Below are 21,848 nucleotides of genomic sequence, written 5' to 3'. Positions count from 1 at the left end.
TCAATATGTCAAAATACTTGACAAGTTAGGTTACAAACCCCCTCGCTCTGAAGGTTCAGAGAAAAGATTGGGAATCCACATGTATTCTTTTAAAATTTTAAATAATTAACTACAAAAATGCAAACAGTTGTAATTTTAGTATGGAAAATATGACAAAATTAATAACAAAGTAACGTCACGTTTATCTATAAAACTACAGTACAGTAAACAAAACAAATAAACATACGTTACATATGCATAAAAAATCTCTCCCTCGTCTCAGAGAGAGAGAGAGAGAGAGAGAGAGAGAGAGAGAGAGAGAGAGAGAGAGAGAGAGAGAGAGAGAGAGAGTGTTTACATCAACAGATGTTTTGTGATTTTGATTGCTTTTACTGTATTTTAATGTAAAGTATGCTAGTTTACCTTTGTATCATACAATATTTATGTACAAAAATAAATACAAAATTTTTCAAACTAATTTTACACATAAAAGCATGAAAACTTATAAATTATTTCAAAAATTAACATAACCACTTCTGCAATGTTTCTCAAGGATTTTGCAAATGTTGCATGTCTTTGAAAAAATCTAATCGTTCGGGCCAGCCCTAGGAGAGCTGTTAATCACCTCAGTGGTCTGGTAAAACTAAGGTATACTTAACTTGTGAAAAAATCACGTATGACAGTTAGGTTCCAACGAAAATTTTAAGTGTCTGTGAATGTGCACAACTCAAAGCACTTACAATCAAGGTATTACTGTATCCCAGTAAGAATAAATTTATACTACAGTATTTTTAATGGCTGTACCATTAATATTAGTATTACTGTAGAAGAAAAAGGCACATTAATTGATATATTCAAAATTTTTATTCACACACTACTCATGCTGAAATCATCGTTATTATTAACTGCATCATTATATCCAATAATATTGATACTTTACATTTTAATTTATTAATATATTACCATTAAAATATTGCCTTATTAGTATCAACAATGAATCAATGATTTTGAGTTATCTGTCATCGTGACAACTGGGTCATTGATGCTGATATCAATTAAATAAACAACATAGCTGTTATAAAAACAATAAAAAGATAAAGAAAATGAACAAAAAATTATATTCTTGGGAGAAGGCCAGTGTAAATTAATAATAATGCTGAAGGCTATGGCAAGTGTTTTGAGAATGTTGTAAGGTTAGGCTAGGCCAGAGTATGATGGTCTGTAAGTTACATATTTTTCTACTTACGGTTTGTTCTACTTACGATGAGATTCCACCATACATAAAAAAGCACCTGAAAAGGGATTTTGACAAAGGAAAAATCTATTTCTGGGGGAAGACCTGTGTCACCAAGTGAAATGATCCATTAGCACTCATTTCTAGGTATAAATATTGCTAAATATACCAGAGAAAAAGCTGGATCCATAATGTTGGTATGCCAGGGGTTGGTTGCCACTACCACAGATTCCCTGGATTTCTCCATTCTCAAAACCCCGAAAAGGAGGAACACCAACCACCACCCCGGCCGCCATATTCATCCCAAGTTAGCACCTCCCATGCTTTGTATGCTACAGGGAAAAACTTGTACAGGTAGTGGTTGCTTACACTGGACCACAGATCTTCGACAATATAATATATATATAATAATATTTAATTTTATATTTTGCTAAAATTTCTTCTGATAATTTTTCGCTACCGATTCTCAAAACCTTTTATGAACAAAGGAGTTCGAAAATGGTAAAAGAATCATAAGCCTGTATTTTGTATTTCTATTTTTGCAAATAAATCTGTAATAACAAATTACCGTATTTGATGGCTTATAACCAGCCAAAAATAAGGTTTCACCATGCCATATGATTTTGGTAAGTAAAAACTGTAGTATTAGGTTATCATATGCATATTGTTTCTTACCAACAGAATCAACAAAAACATTAATAAAGAAGTTAGCAATATGTATTATACTCCCATGCTTTGAAAGCTACCTCATGCAATAGACTTCATTTGTAAACATTGTTTCTTAAAAAAACATTAACAAGATGTTACCTACGGTAATATATGTTATATATATCCATTATATATTATAAAAGTATGCAATCAAGGGGTAAAATTCAATAAATAAAAGTGTTTCCTATGTAACAGCTCAGTCTCGTGAGCAACTGAACAAAGCCATGTTATTATTCTTAAAGGGAATGTCTTAAGAAGTATCAACTCAACGAAATAGCTTTTTCCTTTGTTGTGTGGAATTGCCTTGTTATCCGTAAAGCTCTCGTAAAGATAATCAAAATCCCTTTTATATCTATAAATGTGGAATGCAGACCTGTGTCACAATAATGATATTAACATTTTAATGAAAATATCAGAGAATCAGCAGTACAAAAAGCTTGGATGGAGCCCTCTAAGAATTACCTTAATGGAGCTAAATAAAACTCTACGTGATGTTTCATGTATAATTTCGGCCAAAATTCTTAAATTTTGAAATTACATAGTGTTTTAATAACCCAAAACATTCATATTAAAAAACATAATTAACATTATAAGGCACACAGTCTAAATCATAAAAAAATAACCAACCACCAAGACACTTAAAAATGTTTATTACAACAAAAGATTTAAAACAGGATATCCATGAAAACGGCCAGGAGTCAGGCTGTGAAGCAGGCCTGACCTAGGAATATGATGGATAATATTAGAAGAATACATGTACATATGTGGTTGTCGACTTAGTAGATCAGGGCAAGTAAGCCGTCGTAAGTCGGCGACTACCTGAGGGATATGGGTGACACAGGTCTTCCCCAGAAATAGATTTTCCTTTGGTAGAGGCTCGACCTGTGTCACCCAGTGAAATACAAACAATAGGATAAACTAAGGTTACATAAACTAATCTCTGGGCTGGGGAACAATAAAACTTCCTAAAAACATAATTAACATTATAAGGAATATTTCAAAAAATAAGCCTCTAAGAGACTTAAGATAAAACAGGATATCCATGAAACGGCCAGGAGTCAGGCTGTTTGAACACTGTTGGTGATTTCCAAATACAAACAATAGGATAAACTAAGGTTTTAAACTAATCTCATCAAAATTCATGTTATGAAAATAATTAGTTGAGGTGGCCAGCCCGTATACTTTTTAAGGTCATCAAAATTCATGTTAAAATAATATCATGTACCAGGTACTGAATCTGAATCTGGGTTTTGCCTGTTTAATGAAATATAGTATTTGTTGCCTGATGGCCTTTAAGGAAATGGTTCCTCCATTTTCCCTAACAAAAGAGGGCCTGAAATTCTATTAGAAGTTCTATTTAAATAAGCTTTTAAAGTGTTAACTGGACATAAAGACAGATCTTGTGGAAGGGAATAATCTTCCAAGGAGACCATTTATTTTGTGGATCCTCATTCTTTGCTAGAAACTTGAGATCCGGAGACAACAGAACTTCTCTGACGGGAAAGAAATCAACATGGTTCGGTTCTCTAGAGAGAGCAGACAGTTCAGAAATTCTAGCCCCTGAGGCTAGACTTACTAGAAATAACGTTTTCCTTAACAGACTCGAGTATGTACATAATTCGTTATCAGTGTCTGATGTCAATTTAAGTACGTCATTTAAGAACCAGGAAACCGTGTGAGGACGGATTGCTGGTCTAAGACGAGCGCATGCTTTAGGAATTGATGAAAAATATGAGTCTGTAAGGTTAATATTAAGGCCATGTAAAAATATTTTTCTTAAAGCAGATTTTGCTGTAGTAATAGTACTAGTGGCCAGTCCTTTCTCAAATACTGATCTGAAGAAAAAGATTGCTAGGTTCGTGGTCATTTCCTGAGCTTCAGATTCCCTCAGAAATAATGCTAACTTTTTAACTGCTGAGTCATATTGTCTGAGAGTAGATTCCCTCTTGTCTGATTCTATGAACAGTGTATTAATAGGATTAATGTTAGCATCTTTCTAAGCTGCAAACTTCATGAAGTCCATAAAGCTAGGGCATTCAGAATTCTTGAGGAAGCTGACACAGTCCGAGTTTGCACTACTTGTGTCAATCTTGGACTGGGGATCTGTTTGCGCCGAGTTTCAACTCTAGAAGAAGAGGAAACCAATTGCTCTTCGGCCAGTTGGGTGCCACAAGTGCTACTTGACCTTTGAATGATCTGAGTTTGTGTAAAACTTTCATTAATAGGTTTATTGGTGGAAACAGATAGATCCTTTGCCACCTGTTCCAGTCGATTGACATCGCATCCGTGGAATGAGCTAGAGGGTCTAGATTGGGAGCAACGTAACACGGAAGCTTGTGGTTGTTCTCTGTGGCAAACAGGTCCACCTGGAAACCCGGTACCTGAAGACAAATCCACTCGAATGATGCCTTGTCCAAGGACCATTCCGACTCCAGCGGAGTTGTCCTGGATAGTGAATCTGCAATGACATTTCGAACACCTGCCAGGTGGGTAGCTGACAGGTGCCAAAGATGTTTCCTTGCCAGAGAGAAAATTGCAATCATTACATGATTGATATGGCTCGACTTGGAGCCCCCTCTGTTTATGCAATGTACAACTACTGCACTGTCCAGTACCAGTCTGATGTGAATCTGTCTGGTTGGACGTAGTTTCTTTAGTGTTAGAAATACTGCCATTGCCTTTAGAATGTTGATATGGAACTGGCAGAATACAGTCGACCATGTTCCTTGAACTTTCTTGTGTTGGGAGTATCCTCCCCATCCGCTTAGGGAAGCATCCGTATGGATCACTAATGATGGAGGGGGAAATTGAAGAGACACTGACCTTGACAAACTCTTGACTGTTGACCATGGTCGAAACCTCTTCCTCAACACCAAGGAATTAGAGACACCTTGTCTCTGTTTCTGGTGTTGGCTCGTCTCAGCGATACCCTGTTTATATCCTTCAGTTTGGCTTTTAGCAGCAAATCTGTCACTGACGCCTTGAACTGAAGAGAACCCAGGACTCTTTCCTGGAGTGCGGCACATTGAGAGGCTCTTTTGTTTTTGAGGAACTGCCTGGTAGCTTTGGCTACTTCCCTCCTTTGGCTGGCGGAAGTGACAGTTTGTGTTTGTTTAGGTCCCATTGGATTCCTAACCACTGAAACTGAGCCTCCGGAACTAGACGGGATTTCTTCCTGTTTATTTGGAATCCCAAAGATTCCAGGAAGCTGATCACTATGAATGTTGCTTTTCGACATTCCTTGGCGTTGGATGCCCAAATTATCCAATCGTCCAGGTATGCGGCTAGCATAATCCCTTGGGCCCGTAGCTGTTGGACTACTGTCTCTGCCAGTTTGGTAAAAATTCTGGGTGCTATGTTGAGCCCGAATGGCATGACTCTGAACGAGTATGCTTGTTTCCCTAGTCTGAACCCTAGGTAAGGAGAGAAGTTTCTCATAATCGGGACGTGATAATATGCGTCTGAAAGATCTATAGAGGTGGTGACGGCCCCACGGGGAAGTAGGGTCCGTACCTGCGAGATCGTAAGCATGCGAAACTTGTCGCATTGAATGTATAAGTTGAGAAAAGACAAGTCTAGAATTACTCTTTGCTGGATTGAGTCTTTCTTTGGGACACTGAACAGACGGCCTTGAAATTTCAAATGTCTCACTTTCTTTATTGCCTTCTTTTGAAGAAGGTCTTTTACAAAGTCCAGTAAGTCTTTGGATGGAGGTTGATGGAACCTGACTGGCGGAGGAGGCCCTCTGCTCCAGTTGCATCCCAGACCTTTTGAAACTATGCTGTGGGCCCACGGACTGAAGGTCAATGGTCCCGGAAGAGATATAACCTCCCGCCTACCTGAGGAGACTCATTGATTGGAAGAGGACTTACTTCCTCTGCCTCCTCTTCCACGGGAGAGAGGTCTGGTTGCAGTCCTACCTCTGTAGGCGGCTCTGGCTCTACTCCCCTCGCATGCCTGTTGTAGCCTCGAAACGCCCCTGGGCTTTCAAACGAAGCGTTGAAGGCTGGGGACGCTACGAAGGCTGGCGGAGCAGAGGCTTGCTGAGCCGGCTGCATCAGTACGAACTGCTGCTGAGGCTGAGCTTTGGATGTGGAAGGCTGTCCGATCTGAGAGACCGGTACAGCCTGAAGCACAGTTTGAGCCTGGGGTTTCCTGTATCTCCTGAACTTCTTCCTTTCCCTGGGTTGAGGTCCGGAGGTCTCAGCGGACTTCCTTTTAAAAGGAAGACCCCAGCGGGAGCGAAGACTCTGGTTTGCTCTGGTTGCCTCCGCCAGAACATTATTGACCTCATCCTCAGGGAAGATGTTAGGTCCCCAGACAGAACTCTTCATGAGTCTATTGGGCTCATGCCTGATGGTGGCGTCTGCGAAGATATGCTTCCGGCAGTTTTGTCTCGCCACCACAAAGTCATAAAGGTCCGATTGGAATGACGCTAATAAGGATTTCGTTAGGAACTGGAACAGAGGTTCGTCAGTGTAAGTCAAAGCTGTTACCTCTGCGATGGTGATGGAATGCAGGGAGCGACTCAACCTGCACTTAGCCTCATACTCCGCCTTCAGAAGGGCCTCCGGAATCCTGGGTAGTTGCTCACTGAACAAGGTGGAGGCACACTCGGGGTCGAGTTTACCCACTGTGAACGTAGCCAGAGCTCCCGACCAATATTCCGAATCCGCTGGGAAAAGAAGGGAGGTGGGATCTGTCTCTCGGAGTTGAGGCAGAGGTTTGCCATCTATTCCCGCCTGAATGGTCAATTCTGCGATCTTAGTCGTGCAGGGGGTAGGGATGGAGTCACCTACCGAGAACATTGTAAAACTCCCTTTAAAGGGAGTAAGTTTCGTATTTTCACACTCCCAGTCAGTGAGAGCACGCATCAGGGCGGATTGGGTTTGGTCCCTGGGAAAGATAACCGTTTCCTTCAGGACCTTACCAGATCTAATCCAGGCTTCCTCTGTTAGCCTGGCATAGCCTGGGTAGGGAGGCACCAGGTCGGCTGGAAAGAACTCCAGTTCTTCCAGACGACGAGTGCCCAAACCCTCGATGGTCAGGGTGTCATTATGCAGGGGAGCGTGTAGAGCCAGCCGCCACGGGTTCCCCTTATCAAAGGGGGGCAGTCTGGAGGCATCCGGAACAACATGGGACTGCTGTACTGCTCCGGATTGGATAAATCCGGAGAGCAAGCTTTCCTGGGTCTGCATCCTTTGTGCCAATGACAGCACTGACTGACCAGAGGTCTCCAAGCTTGAAACAAGCTGAGAAGAAAGGTCTTGTAGCCTAGCTTCAACCTTGGAGTCGATCCTCTGCATTAGAAGTTCGACGAAGGCCTCAGGGTCAAAGTCAGGCTGTGGGGGTTTAACCTTAGACACTCTGGATCTCGACCCTTTGGACGGGGGAGTAGCCTTACTTGAGGATGCCACTGGTTTAAGAGCCAGTGACGACCTTGAGGGAGCTGGCGGATTAGACCTTTGAGGTCTAGAGGACTTTGGTAAGTCCTTCTTTTTTAAGGATTTCACCTTGGGGATAACAGACCGAGATCTGTCCCCAAGGATAGCTGGTTTGGGAAACCCCTGAAAGGAAGAAGAAGAAGAAGAAGGAGAAGTGAAAAGGGGACTACCAAAACCCTCTCCCCCTGCCTCACTTACCACCTTACCTTCTACCTGATGGTCCAAATCTATGCTCATCGGCTCGAGGTGGATGTTGATGGCCGCTACCTCTTCCACCACCTCTCCTCACAGGTTGTCTTCTTGGGAGGGCTGCGTCTCTTGCCGGATCCTCTCGATGATTGGGGCGGCCAATTCCGCCGGCATTGCAGCGGAGATCCGGGCACCGGGGTAGAGGAGATTACAAATCTCCTCCGACAGGACATATGGTTTGCCAGACGCAACGTACCTCCCAAATCAGCCGACCCAGATTTTCAGGGTCGACAGCGAAGAGTCACTGATGATTTGGTCAGACTGTAAGAAAAGGTAGGACTTACTGAAAATATTAGCGGTCTCTTAAAACTTACCAACTCTTCCACCACTAACTCGTACAGAGCGTAGCAGATTTCACAGCCATCCGGGTGCCAAACGACCAGGTCCCCAACGTGGACCGAGCAGCTGGAGTGCGATCGGCACACCTCGTGTCCACAGGGTTGTCGGAGAACAGCCGTGCACCCTGGCTCCTGACAACGTACCATCTGTAAGTGGAATGGTGGTACATGAGTATCGTCAAGGCAAGGCCCGCCGGAATTAGGTCCGGCGGTAATAGGCTACCTTAACACAGATTTATGGGTGATGAAACATGCGTGTCATCAAGCAAAACCCGCCGGAATTGAATCCGGTAGTAAAAGACTAATAAACATAGGTTATGCTACAGAATGGCTAACTATTAATTATGTTAAAAATAAGTACTCTATGATACTCCGCCGTGATTTGCCACTGAAATCTCGTTATGTCACATATTATGGAAACGGCGTAATGTGGCGGAAAGGAATGTTCGCATATGGCCCATCTCTCAATCGCCCAGGGCAGAAACCACATAGTGGAAACCGCCAATTAAACCGAAAACCATACCCACCGGAGTGGTAACATGGACGATAACAACGAAAGATCCGACTAACCTGGCGGACACTTAACATAGCGTAACTCATGATTGCATCCCTGGGACAGTGTTCGATGCTCCAGCTATAACTATGGAAAGCGAGCAAACGAAACACCGCCTGATAAGGGAAAGGTAGGTGAGTGGCGGAAACCCGGCGAACGGCGACCAGTCGGGTGGGTAGCACCCTCTGGAAGCCGAATGTAACTTCCTTACTGGGGTGCCGAACGCAAGCGATCGGTTGCCCTCTGCTAGGAAGACGACCAGGCCACGTCGCCAAAATCTAATCGATCAGGTAAAGAAGGACTAGGCTATATACACGAGATAACCTGCGCAACCTCTCGATCCCAGCCTACCTTCCAAAACCAAAAACTTTTTGGCTTGGTCAGGAAGGCCAGAATGAGCGCTACAGGTGGGGGGAAGAACCTCGCATAACCTAGCCACACCCTCCAAAACCGACAGCCTGGTCAGGTGGTAGACTATGAATTAAGGAGACCCTTCACTATTCTAACCTCACCCTCCAAAACCTAACGGCCTGGCCAGGTGGGCTAAGGGTGAAGAGCAACTCTCTCACTAGCCTAACCTCACCTCCCAAAACCTAACGGCCTGGTCAGGTGGGCCAAGAGTGAACGAGGAACTCCCTCACAAACCTAATATCTCCCTCCAAAACCGTAAAACGGCCTGGTCAGGTGAGCTAGGTAGTCTGAGCATCGTGTAAAAGCGCCTATCATGTCTAGCCTAACCCTCCAAAACCGAATTACAGCTCGTTCGAGTAGGCTAGGCTAGAATATACCCAATCGAATAAAACTACCTGTGTCAAGAGCACTAACATAATAAAAGTTAACCATTCGATGTGAGATGTCTAAAAATTATATACTTATAAATACATAAATGACTCAGCGGCAGAGAGGGCCAAACAACATCCGTTATACGGGAAGCGGGGATACCCAAAATGGCCACCTCTGACGCCGAATCGCACACATAAACTAATCCAAGAATAGACATGTCATCCATCCTTGTACACATCAGCTATGATCATGATAATAATAATACCACCATCGAGAAGGCACCAATTCGCTGATGGAGGAAGGAAACCAGTGAAAAGGGAGGAAAACTATGATCAGAAAAAGGGAGGGGTGTACCTCCATCCCTAGCCTAGATCAGTCATGATACGGGCTCCCTTACCTCCTACCAGCGAAATGGTAAATTCTCCAAATAAGGCTCCAAACTGAAATGGAGTATGGATAAAAACTAGCAGAAATATTCTGCTAATAAATGCGAAGACTGAGGGTCAAGCATGGCAGAGGCAGACACAGCCCACGCCCGGCTGCGTAGAACTATTTACCTTGGTAACAATATACGAACAGTCATAATATAATGCCTCTGTAATAAAAACCCAAAAGGAAATGGTACTCAACTTAGATGGTGGAAATTCCTGGTGGAATGACATGATGCAAGTAGAAAAAACTGAATAACAACACCAAAGAAAAATACGGTGTATCCTGGAAGGCGTGCTAAATTGGAATGAATATGGCGGCCGGGGTGGTGGTTTGCTAGGTGCGGAAGGTAAGGCTTCGGAACGGCTCCTCTTTTTTCGGGGTTTTGAGAATGGAGAAATCTGTAGGACGAAGATCTGTGGTAGTGGCAACCACTCACCCCTTGTGCATACCGACACCATCTAATGGTGTTCGATCCAGGGGTCGTAACCCTGGCATTATGGATAGCTTTTTCTCTGGTATATTTAGCAATATTTATACCTAGAAATGAGTGCTAATGGATCATTTCACTGGGTGACACAGGTCGAGCCCAGAAATGAAAGCTTTGAATAATATGGAAAAAATAAAGCCAATCAATAAAAGAGAGGTTTAAATAAAACAATAATTGCAATGCTATTATATTACTTTTTTATGATTCCAATATCATGTAAGTTAGAAAAATTGATAGGAAAAAACCTACTCTCTCCATGATAACAACCTACAGCTCATAACTATACTACAATATTATTGACGGCAAAAACATTTAGGATTCAAACCCATTATTTAAACAGGTTTATCAGTCATGTATCATTTCATTCTAAACATGTTTTTGCGCCAAAGGCAATACACCAAAGATGTAATCATCTAGAGTAAGTGTATCTACAATAGAGTAATTGACCTGTAAGACCGTCTTTATTTGTATCTGATGACAGTAAAAATCTAATAAGCTATGGAGTATACCGCATAGATACACTCACCCTTAGATAATTCAATAAACAAACTTATTAATGGCACTGGTAATGTGTTAGTTGTTAAAAATTCAAAACATATACTTAAAAATAACAATAATATATATTCCCATTTCCAAAAGAAGCAAAATACAGTCACAGTTTGTTCTCATTATCATCAATGACAAGAAATGCAAAACTGGATTCCACCAAAACAAAATAATCATACAAAGATTTTGAGCTTACAGTAAAGCTGATACTAGTACCATGTCAACTCATATGTTACTTGGATCTGGTAATCTCTTTTCAACATAAAAATATCATCAAATATGAGATATAAAACATTTCTTCACTACACAAATGAAGTGCAACTGATGGTAAAGTCTCTTAATGATCAATTCATGGCTAGTGGAATATCAACTTTATAAAGAAGAGCCAAAAACTTATCTATCACGTAACAACCAAAGACATCCATTTTTTAAATTCTGGTAGGCAACCCTGAGAGCAGTTTCTTCCAAAGATGTTTCATGACTTTTTAATGAAATGTTTCACATTTAATATCAAGCCTTAGATACAGTTTTCATAGTAGAGCACTAATCTTTAAACACTGTTCTAAGGACTCTTGGGATAATAATAATCAAATATAAGTCAAGGGTTCCTTTGTACAAACAATCATTCCCTAGTTAAAGATTCCAAGGTATTTTACAACAAATAATTATATACAGTTTATTTAGTGTAGAGAAGTACTGAGTTCACCTATGAATTTTGAGTTACCTTTATAGTCAGCATCTGGGCCCTGATATAATTTTTTCGATGTAGGTAGATCTTAGAAAGAACAAATGAAATTGTTCTAACAGGGTACACAATGAAAGCAATAATGAAGTGAATAAAAAAATTACATAAATCAGCATTCAGTTCAGTATCTAACCCTCAGGTGACAAGTAAGATAGCACAGCATACAAGTGAAGAAAACATCACAAGTCCTTCAATGAGATGGTTTTGCTGTGATAATTCACCAAAGCTGATAACCGTTGCTAAAGACTAGATGGAAAGACAGGGAATGAACTAAAATTCACTGCAACTATAATTACAAAGAGACCCTCTGACTAGACAATGACTAACTCAGAGGAAAAATAAAGTGCTACAGATTTGTCATGGGCTTCAAGGCAGAAAGAATAAAATATCGTATGTCATGCGAAAACAAGAAAAGACTAGGCTAGGCTATAGCTATCTAAATATAAAGGTATCTACACAAAAAATATTTCTAAAATCTGGGCAGGAAATAACAATTACAACAGACAAAAAATTATAAAAAATGAGAAAAACCAATGGTACTTTAGCTCAAAAGTAACAAACTAAAGCAAAACTCCTTACATAACTTCTTTGCTTTTGGAAGAGTCACAAAGGCATTCAGCAAAGAAAAACACACTAAGAACGTTAACAGCAAGGAAATCTATTAACTAGCTAAAGGTTTCAACAAACACAATATCAAGAGGTCCGCTCACTCTTAATAAATTAATACTGCTGACTTCTTAAAAGAAAGAGGACAAATCTATGGAACATAATCAACATTTAACAAGTCTATTAAGCTGCAGTATATTATTACTATAACTCAGTAGCTTAACCAGCCAACAGATTTAAATTCTGAGAATAAAACTTGGGGATAAGGTTGATGATTCAGATAAGGGTTCATCTGATTTTATTGCGAAAGCAATGAATATATTAATCTTGATTATTAATTGCACAAGCTAAAGTAGTATGTGTTTTATGGAAAGGTTCACATTACAAAGTAAATTAAATCTACAAAACTTGCAATTTGCAAATTGGTCTTTATGTTCACAGTTACAAGAAAACATCATACATCAAAAGGAACATTCTAAAAAAACAACATTAAGTAAGCGCTGGTTATGGTATCTGGTACATCATTTCTGTGTTTCTGTAAAAGTAGTTAGGAAGAAAAAGATTTATCTATTGCACCAAGCACAAAATTTTCTTCTACAAAAACCACATCAAAACTTCATAAATTATGGATACAATAGATACATGTCATCTTGGTGAAAGATTATACACACTTCAGATCTGCAAGTTGTTGGGAAAAACATAAAAATAATACATACATTTTTAAATGACTTCCAATCAATTTCCAAATAAAAAAAAACAGTACAAAAAGCAAACAATTAATCAGACAATAGTAAAAAATCTTGCTTGCAAAATCATTTAGAACAGGAAGCAAAATGTTAAATCTTTAGTACCGTAATGAGCAAATTTATTACTCTGACACAACCTGAACCAAGCATTTCTCTGAAATAATAAACCTACTGAGAGAAATTGAGTGCCAGGATATGCAGCAAAATTTAAGAATACGTAGATGTAATCATTTAAGGGAACAATAAAACCCTGTTACATAGAACAAGGAATTCAATTAAACCAAATGTCATTTCTTTGCTTCATAAAGGGTTATTTCATATAAAAATACAAATCTATACTGACAATGTTATAATACTTGCACACCTGCTGCTTCTTTTTCTAATTCTTGTTTTACATCACCAAGGCAACATTAACCCTTGTTAATCGATGGTGAACTCCCAAAAATGCCGTTCTCCATGGACATCCAAGATAAACTAATACAAAAAATCTGTTTTATGAATAAAAATGCAAAAAACTTGTAAACCTTTGAGGCAGGGATTTCCCAGAGAAATGAAAGCATACATGACACAGTTACAGTTCTGACAAAGTAAAATACCATGTCACTTGGATTCAATCATTTCTTATAAAAATGCAAATACCAAAATTCAACTTCACAAAACTTTAGTTTAAGTATTACCCTGTACCGCAACTTTCCAATAGTTACAAATACAAAATGAACTTTGTGCACTGTGTGAGAAAAGTTGCAAATTTCAGTCAGTTTGCTTCCAACTACTATTAAACAATTCTGTGAATAAAGTCAGCAATAACAGCAGAAGCTATCCCAGACCTCTAATATGCATACATTTTCCAAGTTCAGCAAATGTCTATGTGATTTTCACAAGTATTTGGAGTCCCTGCTGTTCAATAGTGTTCACTATGAGGAGTAATGTAGTATCTACAAAAAAAGTTGATAATACACTCAATCAAAAGCAACGATAAATTTTCACTTGCACAGGATGATGAGTGTGATGTTAGTGTTCCTATTTTTTATTCCATTACCATTATTAATGATAGTTTAGCCAGACCTTTGCATCAACATTCTTTACTCTCACTAGGATGGCCAAAACATGAAAAATTCCATAAGACAAAATGGGATTAGACAGCTTTTTGTGTCACTGGATAATATATGTTCAAAGCCATTTTCATTTACTTCAATGTTACGAAATCCTAATAAGTTACTGCTGCCGCAAGGAAAATAAACTATGATGGATGTCTCTCTCCTACTATAGCCTTATCTATTACAGTGCTGCAATTTTATTCAATCTACTTCCAAAATTTAATCCAGATAATCTCCAAACTGTAAAACCTATAACAATCTATGATGAATTTGCCACTACCAGAACACAAATTCATGTCTATGGCATGGTTGAATCTCATCAATTTAAAGAACTAAAAATCCAAACTTGACTATGGCATACATCATTGGACATCACAATATGCTTCTATAAAAAGACACAAAAAAGATGAAGTTTAGCAGTAACCCAGCCTACTGAGTATTGTAATGCGAAGTACCAAAACACGAAAAAATCATCTCTCATTCTTATATGAATGCAAGATAATTTGAGCATACCAAAAATATTTGTCACAGCCTACATTAACTCATATGTAATAATGACAATCTGAATCCTAACTGCCGGCAGGATTCATTACACAGCATATATTTACCTATATTTATGGGAAAAAATATATGAAATGCTAAGTATTCATTTGGACAATTTGACTCATAAAATATAAAAGGGTCTATGTATTTGATATTCACCTGATAAAATAATTCCCCAAAATATCAACTATGATATTGTGTATAAAATATTCCCACCACATAAGATACCAATTAGCTTAAACTCCTGAAACATCAGTGTTACAAAAGATGAAACACCCAAATTAGTATTCTGAGCTTACAATCAACATGATGGTCAGCAGACTCAACAAGTTTTTAACTTTATATTATATTCAGTCTTCATTTTTTGAGTTGCTTACAAGCTAAGACACAGAACCAACTAGCAACCTCAAAATCGATCTACAAAATAAAAAGCAATCTGTTGTAGTCAAAATGAATTTAAAGAATTTGCTCTGCAATGTGAATACACCAATGAAGTCACAAAGCAAAAAGAGATGACAAGCAAGTCAGGTACATTTAAAACTGATGCAACTTTCAAGTAACACTGCATTTACAAATCCCTCGACAAAACTGTCACTGGCACAAATAATGATATAATTTTGTACTTAAATCACCAAAATAAAGTACCTAACTTAAGTTCATTTTCTTAATACCATAGACCTAATACCCTGCTAGCACAAATATTATGACAATGCTACATTCTAACCTGTAACCACAAAAATCATTGGAAACCCCAATATTTATCAAAAGACAAGCAAACAGGTACAAAAATTATACTGTGTCTTCCAACCTACATATGCAATTCGGCACTAGAAAATGTCAAAAGAAGGAACAATGGCTTATCTACATAAAAGATACCGATCACAAGCACCAAACCATTATGAACAATATTTGTCACATATCGCATAAGGCAATGGCAGCATATTAATATTCCCACAAAAACAGCAAGTACTGCATTAGAAAAATCAAGACATGGAGGTCTATGTATTTGATAATATTTCTTAGTGGATGCATTTACAGTAACTGAGTTTGGAGTCTAACGCATCTTGGCAAAAAAATACTACACCTCAAGCCAACTGAGGCACAGCCACTGCACCACTAAGATTTAAAGGCAAACTAAGAAAGCTAGGTGTAAGTAGCTGCACACTTGAGAGGAAATCCAAACTTTGTTAATTATTTTGAAACATTCCATTGTAGAGTACTCTTTTAACAAGAGGTTATGGTACTCATGGATTCAACAAATTTATCAAAGCTCAGCCATTCTATTTTTCACACCTCTACAAAGGCATACTGTACATATAAATAACAAATATTCCAAAAATTTCAGGCCTATAATATGGAAGGTTCATCACGTTTTAGCATCACAAACTGTCGTATGAATGCTCACACGCCAGATTTTTGTAAGCAAATAGTCTACGAAATAAACAGCTGCAAAAGAGGCATGACCAGAGACTTCTTGTGCTGGGACCATTCGGTAGTTCCTGTGGTGAGGCATCATGGCGGCAAAGGGGAGACTCGTCCATTGAGAACGTGGAAGCAGTATAACCACGCTGTGGTATCGATCTCCACAGCAGTGGTGTTAATGAAGAAAAAGATGATGAAAAGAGACGTTTCGGAACTAAGGGTGCTCCCCTTCATACTGCTTCCTCGTGTCCACCGCTCACCTGACAAATAAAAGTTACATAATTTGTTAAAGCACATTCAAGATTGCTTGCCTGCCTGTTGGAATCGAGTGGATGTTTATCAGGGATATTTCAATAAAACTCGAGGAAACATGTTGAACCTGTGATTTTGATTTCAACTTAAAAAAAAAAAGGGAATTCTAATTTATACAACCCATGATAATCTGATCTGGAAAATAATTGTCATATTTCATACAATCAAACAAATCTGTATAGTAGAGTAGACCCCAGTATTCACGGGGTTAGGGACCACAACTGTCCGTGAATAGCTAAAAAAATGCTTTTAACTGCCTATTTTAATAGTTTAAACACCAAATGTACCTTAAACTTTCATCCTAAAAATGCTTATAACTGCCTATTTTAATAGTTCAAACACCAAATATACCTTAAACTATCATCTTAAAACACTTTAATATCATTTTAAAGTCATATTACAACATTACCCTTAAAATTATACAGCTTACAGCTTTCAGTGAACACTCCTACAAGTGTTACTCTTACCAAGGTGAAAACTAATAAAGTTATCCCTATATTCAGGCAAGCACATCTTCTTTCATACAGTATTCAAGCCTTACCATTTTCTTTCAACGTAGATGGGGATAACACTGGTACATTATTTGGCGACTGTTTAAAAAAAAAAAGTTTTATTGATGCTTTGCTGCATTTACATTAATATTAATATTTGAAAATTAGTAAATAATTTTTTTATCATAAAAAATAATGCAAGTTTTTATTTGAGTTAGCAAAAACCAGCTTCTTTGTTTTAGCTTATGTCCCAATTGGAATAGTTCCAGTCTGCATTTGTAAACTTGTAAAGTATTCCTGTTTAGTGTGGTGCATTTACTTTTGTCTCAAAACCTGCTTTTTCATGGTAAAACGACTAAATTTCAGGTATTACTTTTCCTTTGTACTGTATTCTTTGACAAAGCTGGAATAGGACATACTAACTGTATGCATTTATCTGAACCTGAGTACACAATGAATGTGGAGTTATGTTCCACAGAAAAATTTGTGAATAGGTGAATCTGTGAATCCTGAACTGTGAATAGTCGGGGGTTGACTGTCCATTTTTTATCACAGTAAGAGATTGTCAAAAAGCACAAAATTTTAAAACTATTCACAAATCATATATTTTTTAAGTTATTCTTATTTTTCCTAGGTATACAAACAGGAGCCTTTCATATATGGTGTATCCTTCAACCCAAGCTGGAATGGCTGTTGAATCTTAGTAACAAAGTAGTTAACAGGTGGAAATGTGGGGTGGGAGAGAGTAACCCCCTCACTTGCCTTCCTCTTGCCACTTAATGCTTTTTTTCATCATCAGGGGCAAAACAGGGTGGCTTAGGTATGCACACCCTATATGAAAGGCAGTGGTTTGTATACCTACAAAAAAACAAACTGCCTCAATCAATTTTTACTACAGGGATACGACCATTGCCTTTCAAACTGGGAAAATTCTTAGGAAGGGGGTTAGTCTGCAAGACAACTGGAGTTGGATATCACCTGGAAATGCCAAGCACCCAGTTGCCTATGTAAGCAAGGTATGCTATGACTCCTTTAATCTCCTACTGGTCTGGTGAAAAAACTGACCAAGGTAGTAGGGCCCTGGGGCTGATATCCCTGAGAGAACTTAAGTAAAGAACAATGTTTTGGAGAACAATACCATTTCCAGTGGAACTTGTCAGGTCAGTGGGCATATCAAGTAATGTGTTCAGAAAAAGGCCCCATGTCCTTCCTCCCCCTTGATAAAAGATGAAAGACAAAAGACAATGCATTCTAAGCTACTTAGAACGAGTGTTTGTCGTGAACTTACCTGTATCTTATTCAATTCCAGCATGTACTTCTGCTCTGATGTGGCTTGGGATGAGGAAAAGAAAAGGATGGGTGGATCATTAACTCATCTGACACATCTCTAAAAACTTCGAAAAACTCAGATGGGGCATGGAGTGTCCAATCAAGACTTGGTAGCCACACAATTTCTTGAGCAGCCACCATCAGTCCCACGGAAAATACATCCAGGGGCTTGAAGGCAACATCCCTCAGGCAGAATAAGGTAAAGGGAGTGTGGTTATACCAGAACCCCCTCCCTCATTACCTGAAACGTAAGTTTTCTGAAAAGTGAGAGATGGTCCAGGTCCCTAGATTCATGTACACTCAAGGGAAAAGGAAACCCAGATTACTTCTGCTAATAACCTCACATAGCAGGATGAAAGGGTGCTCCTAGGCACCTACCTGTAGTAATGATAAGTCTCCTATATTCCACCCTCAAGGAGTGAATTTTCAGGTAGTACTTCAAGGGTATGGACCAGGCACAAAAGCACCTCATCCAGGTCATCACAGTCTCAGAAGGAGGGAACCTAAAATATTCCCAAACTCCTCATCCAGAACCAACAGGTGCTGAGTCTTAGTTACAAACTGAAAAGAGAAAAGAGGGATCCCTATCCTTCAAAGTGCCAAACAAAACACAACAGGCCATGGGAATTCTCCCACCCTTTTTGACAGACAATTACATCATGATGTTGCTAATCAACATTACTGAGTGCCCTCTCAAGCAGCCTTGGAATGCTTGCAACACTAATCAGGCCACTTGCATCTCCTTTTGTAATGCTTACAATGCTACCCAGGCTACTTGCATCTCCAAGGCACTGATGCGCAGATGTGGTGTGTCCTTTGTCCACACAATGGGAACAAACTCTCTTCTCAGGGATGCACCCCATTCCTTCTTCAATGCATCCGTGAATAGGAGCATCTTCAGAGATGGGAGCTCAACAAGACTCTCTTAGGTGTCTGTCATACAACCATAAATTTTCCTCTCTCACTTCCCAACTCATAGGCATGAGTTGGGGAGGAGGATCACAAGAAGAGGGCCAATGCTGCTTCAGTTGCCAAACGAAGTGACCGAGGGTGGCTCTGCCCATGAGGTACGAGCTTCTCCAACAATGACAGATGACCTAAGACTACCTGCCACAACTGAATGAGCAGTTCCCATTGTAACAGCAACTTCACTGCTACCTCCCTGAGGTTGCTAAGACAAGAGCCCAGTAGGAAGAATTACTGCTACTGAGTCAAAGAGTATACCTAGATACTTTATAGGATGCTTGGGGATGAGTTTGGACTTCTGCCAGTTGATCTCATCTTCAGATCGAAACAAAAAACTAGCAGATGATCTGTCCTGAAGAGGGCATTCCTTGGAGAATACCTGAGCAAATACCTGAGGAGCACTCGCCAATCCAAATCACAGGACCTTGACCATGCAAACAAAGGCACGCTTGATTTTCAAGGAACTAAAGAAAAAATATGATTATACCGACAACAAAGATTTTGTAGCTAGTAATGGATAGTTTCATCGTTTCAAAAACCACCATAATTTTCATAGTGTGAAATTAGCGGTGAAGCAGCAAGTGCTGATCCCGAAGGAGCCACTAAATTTAAGGATGCTTTGCATAAGACCATCATTGGTGAAGGGTACTTGCCCAGTCAAATCTTTAATGTCAACAAAAAAGGACTGTATTGGAAGTGGATGCCTGAACAGTCCTGGATCCACAAAGAGGCAACAATGATGACCGGGTTTAAGGCGTACAAAGATCGACTGACTTTTCTGTTTGGTCCGGGAAATGTGGCTGGGTATAAACTCAAGCCATTCTTGATTTATCAATCCTCAAATCCAAGAGCACTGGCAAGAATCAGCAAACATACGCTTCCTGTGCATTACTTGCATAATAAGAAAGCATGGATGACTGCAGTGCTATTCGAAGACTGGTTTATGTATTGCTTTATTCCAGAGGTGAAAGATTATTGTAGGGAAAACAATATCCCCTTCAAAATTCAGCTGAGTCTTGACTATGCTCCTGGCCACCCTCAGCACATCGGAGATATTAACAAGAAAGTAACTGCCACCAAACACAGCTTCTCTTATACAACCCATGGATCAGGGTGCCATGGCTACATTCAATGCCTATTATCTTTGGAACATGTTTGCTCAGGCTGTTCAGGCTATGGATAATGAGGAGAAAGAACTCAGAACTTTCTGGAAGAAATTCAATGTTCTGAACATTGGAAGGACATGGAGGAGGTAAAGGAAGAGTGTGTGGATGGGATTTGGAAAAATCTGCTAAAAGTGTATGTGAACCCATTTAAAGGTTTCGATAAGGATGGAGCAGTTATGGAAATTAATAAAATGATCGTGACACCTGGGAAAAGTTTAAATTTAGAATGTCAAGAGGAAGATATCCAAGAACTCATAGATGTGCAAGATGTAGAGCTAACGGCAGAGATTTAATTGAACTTGCAGAAGAGAGATAAAGAGTAGAAGAGGAAGAAGAAATTGAAGAAGAGCCACAGCAAAAGTTTAAGATGAAATCAACGGCACAGGCACTTGCCCCCATTGAGCACCGAATGAAACTTTTCAGTAAAATGGATTTGAACTTGGAATGACTTGCTAGCGTTGAGAGAGGACTTCAAGATGTTCTTGCATGTTACCGAGTCATTTATGAAGAAAAAAAAAAATGCACTGTGCAAGCTACAATGGATGCCTTCCTCAAGAAAATGACTCCAATGCCATTGCCTTCCACCACATTTGAGCTTTGACCCTCTAGATCTCGTGATAGCTCTTTCATCAAAATCCTACCCACTGTAACACCTGAACTAACAGCCATAGAAATAATAGTTGAAGAGGAGCGAGTTGATGATCCTGCTAATTTATTATCCTCCTCTTCCGATTTTTATTTAAAAGTAGCCATCAACAACCTGACACTGTTCAAGTACGCTGACGATGGACTGAACCTTTGTGTTATGCAATTTCTCTGTTAGTACAGGCAGTCCCCGGTCATCAGCAGGCTTGGTTATCTGTGGATCTGGTTTTACAGCACTTGTCTAGCAACGAAAATTGGCAATTTTTGGCACTGAAAATTGCTGATTTCTGCTTATCGGCGCCAATAATTGGGTACTGGCACCGATACATCCCTAACAGATGTGCTGATCTCTGGTTGTTAGCACCTATACCTGGTTATCGGCACTTATACATTACCCGGTTATCGGTGCAAATACGCAGTTATCTGAGCCGATAAGAGCTGAAAATCTCGGTTATCGGCGATTTTCATTTACCATCATGTTTTCGGAACAGAACCCCGTCGATAACTGGGGACTGCCTGTACTGAATTATAATAGGTCAGTCTGCACTGAGCTGCCAGAATTAGCTGATATTAATTCAAAATAAAAAGAATTAACAGTACTGTACAGTACAAAACTATATATGTATAGCATATATAGGCAGTCCCTGGTTGTCGGTGGGGGTTCCATTCTGAGGGTATGATGATAACTGAAAATCGCTGCTAACCAATAATCAGTGATTTTCGGGGCTTAAGGGCGCCGAAAAGTGCCGATTTTCGGTTATCGGCGCCTCTGTTAGGTATATATCAGTGCCAATACACAATTATCGGCAATTTTTGGCGCCGAAAATTGCCAATTTTTGTCACTAAACAAGCCCCGTAAAACCGGATCGCCGCTAACAGGGGACTGCCTGTACTGTATAGTGTAGACTAGGCTACCATATATGTATAGATTATACTGTATAGTGTAGGCTTGGCTAGTTTCAAGTTATGATTATTTCAGGTTACGACGGGTCCCTTGTAACGTAACCCCATTGTAACTGGGGAACTA

At 39.6% G+C, this 21,848-nt stretch overlaps 1 protein-coding gene across 15 annotated transcripts in view; it reads right to left on the bottom strand.

Moving 5' to 3' along the window:
* Window positions 1-10,381: 10,381 nt before the first annotated feature.
* The window catches only part of mri (mrityu), a 483,153-nt gene continuing 471,686 nt past the window's right edge, over window positions 10,382-21,848 (bottom strand). For all 15 annotated transcript variants that reach the window (XM_067119190.1, XM_067119188.1, XM_067119179.1 and 12 more), the window contains one exon: window positions 10,382-16,172. In XM_067119190.1, coding sequence (XP_066975291.1) covers window positions 16,143-16,172 — 30 coding nt within the window. In that variant the 3' untranslated portion in view covers window positions 10,382-16,142. The remainder of the gene's footprint in view (window positions 16,173-21,848) is intronic.

This window comes from Macrobrachium rosenbergii, chromosome 16 (genome assembly GCF_040412425.1).
Source record: "Macrobrachium rosenbergii isolate ZJJX-2024 chromosome 16, ASM4041242v1, whole genome shotgun sequence".
Classification (NCBI taxonomy): Eukaryota; Metazoa; Arthropoda; class Malacostraca; order Decapoda; family Palaemonidae; genus Macrobrachium; species Macrobrachium rosenbergii.
The sequence above is the reverse complement of the archived record's forward strand: the minus strand, read 5'-3'. Positions and strand labels throughout refer to the sequence as shown.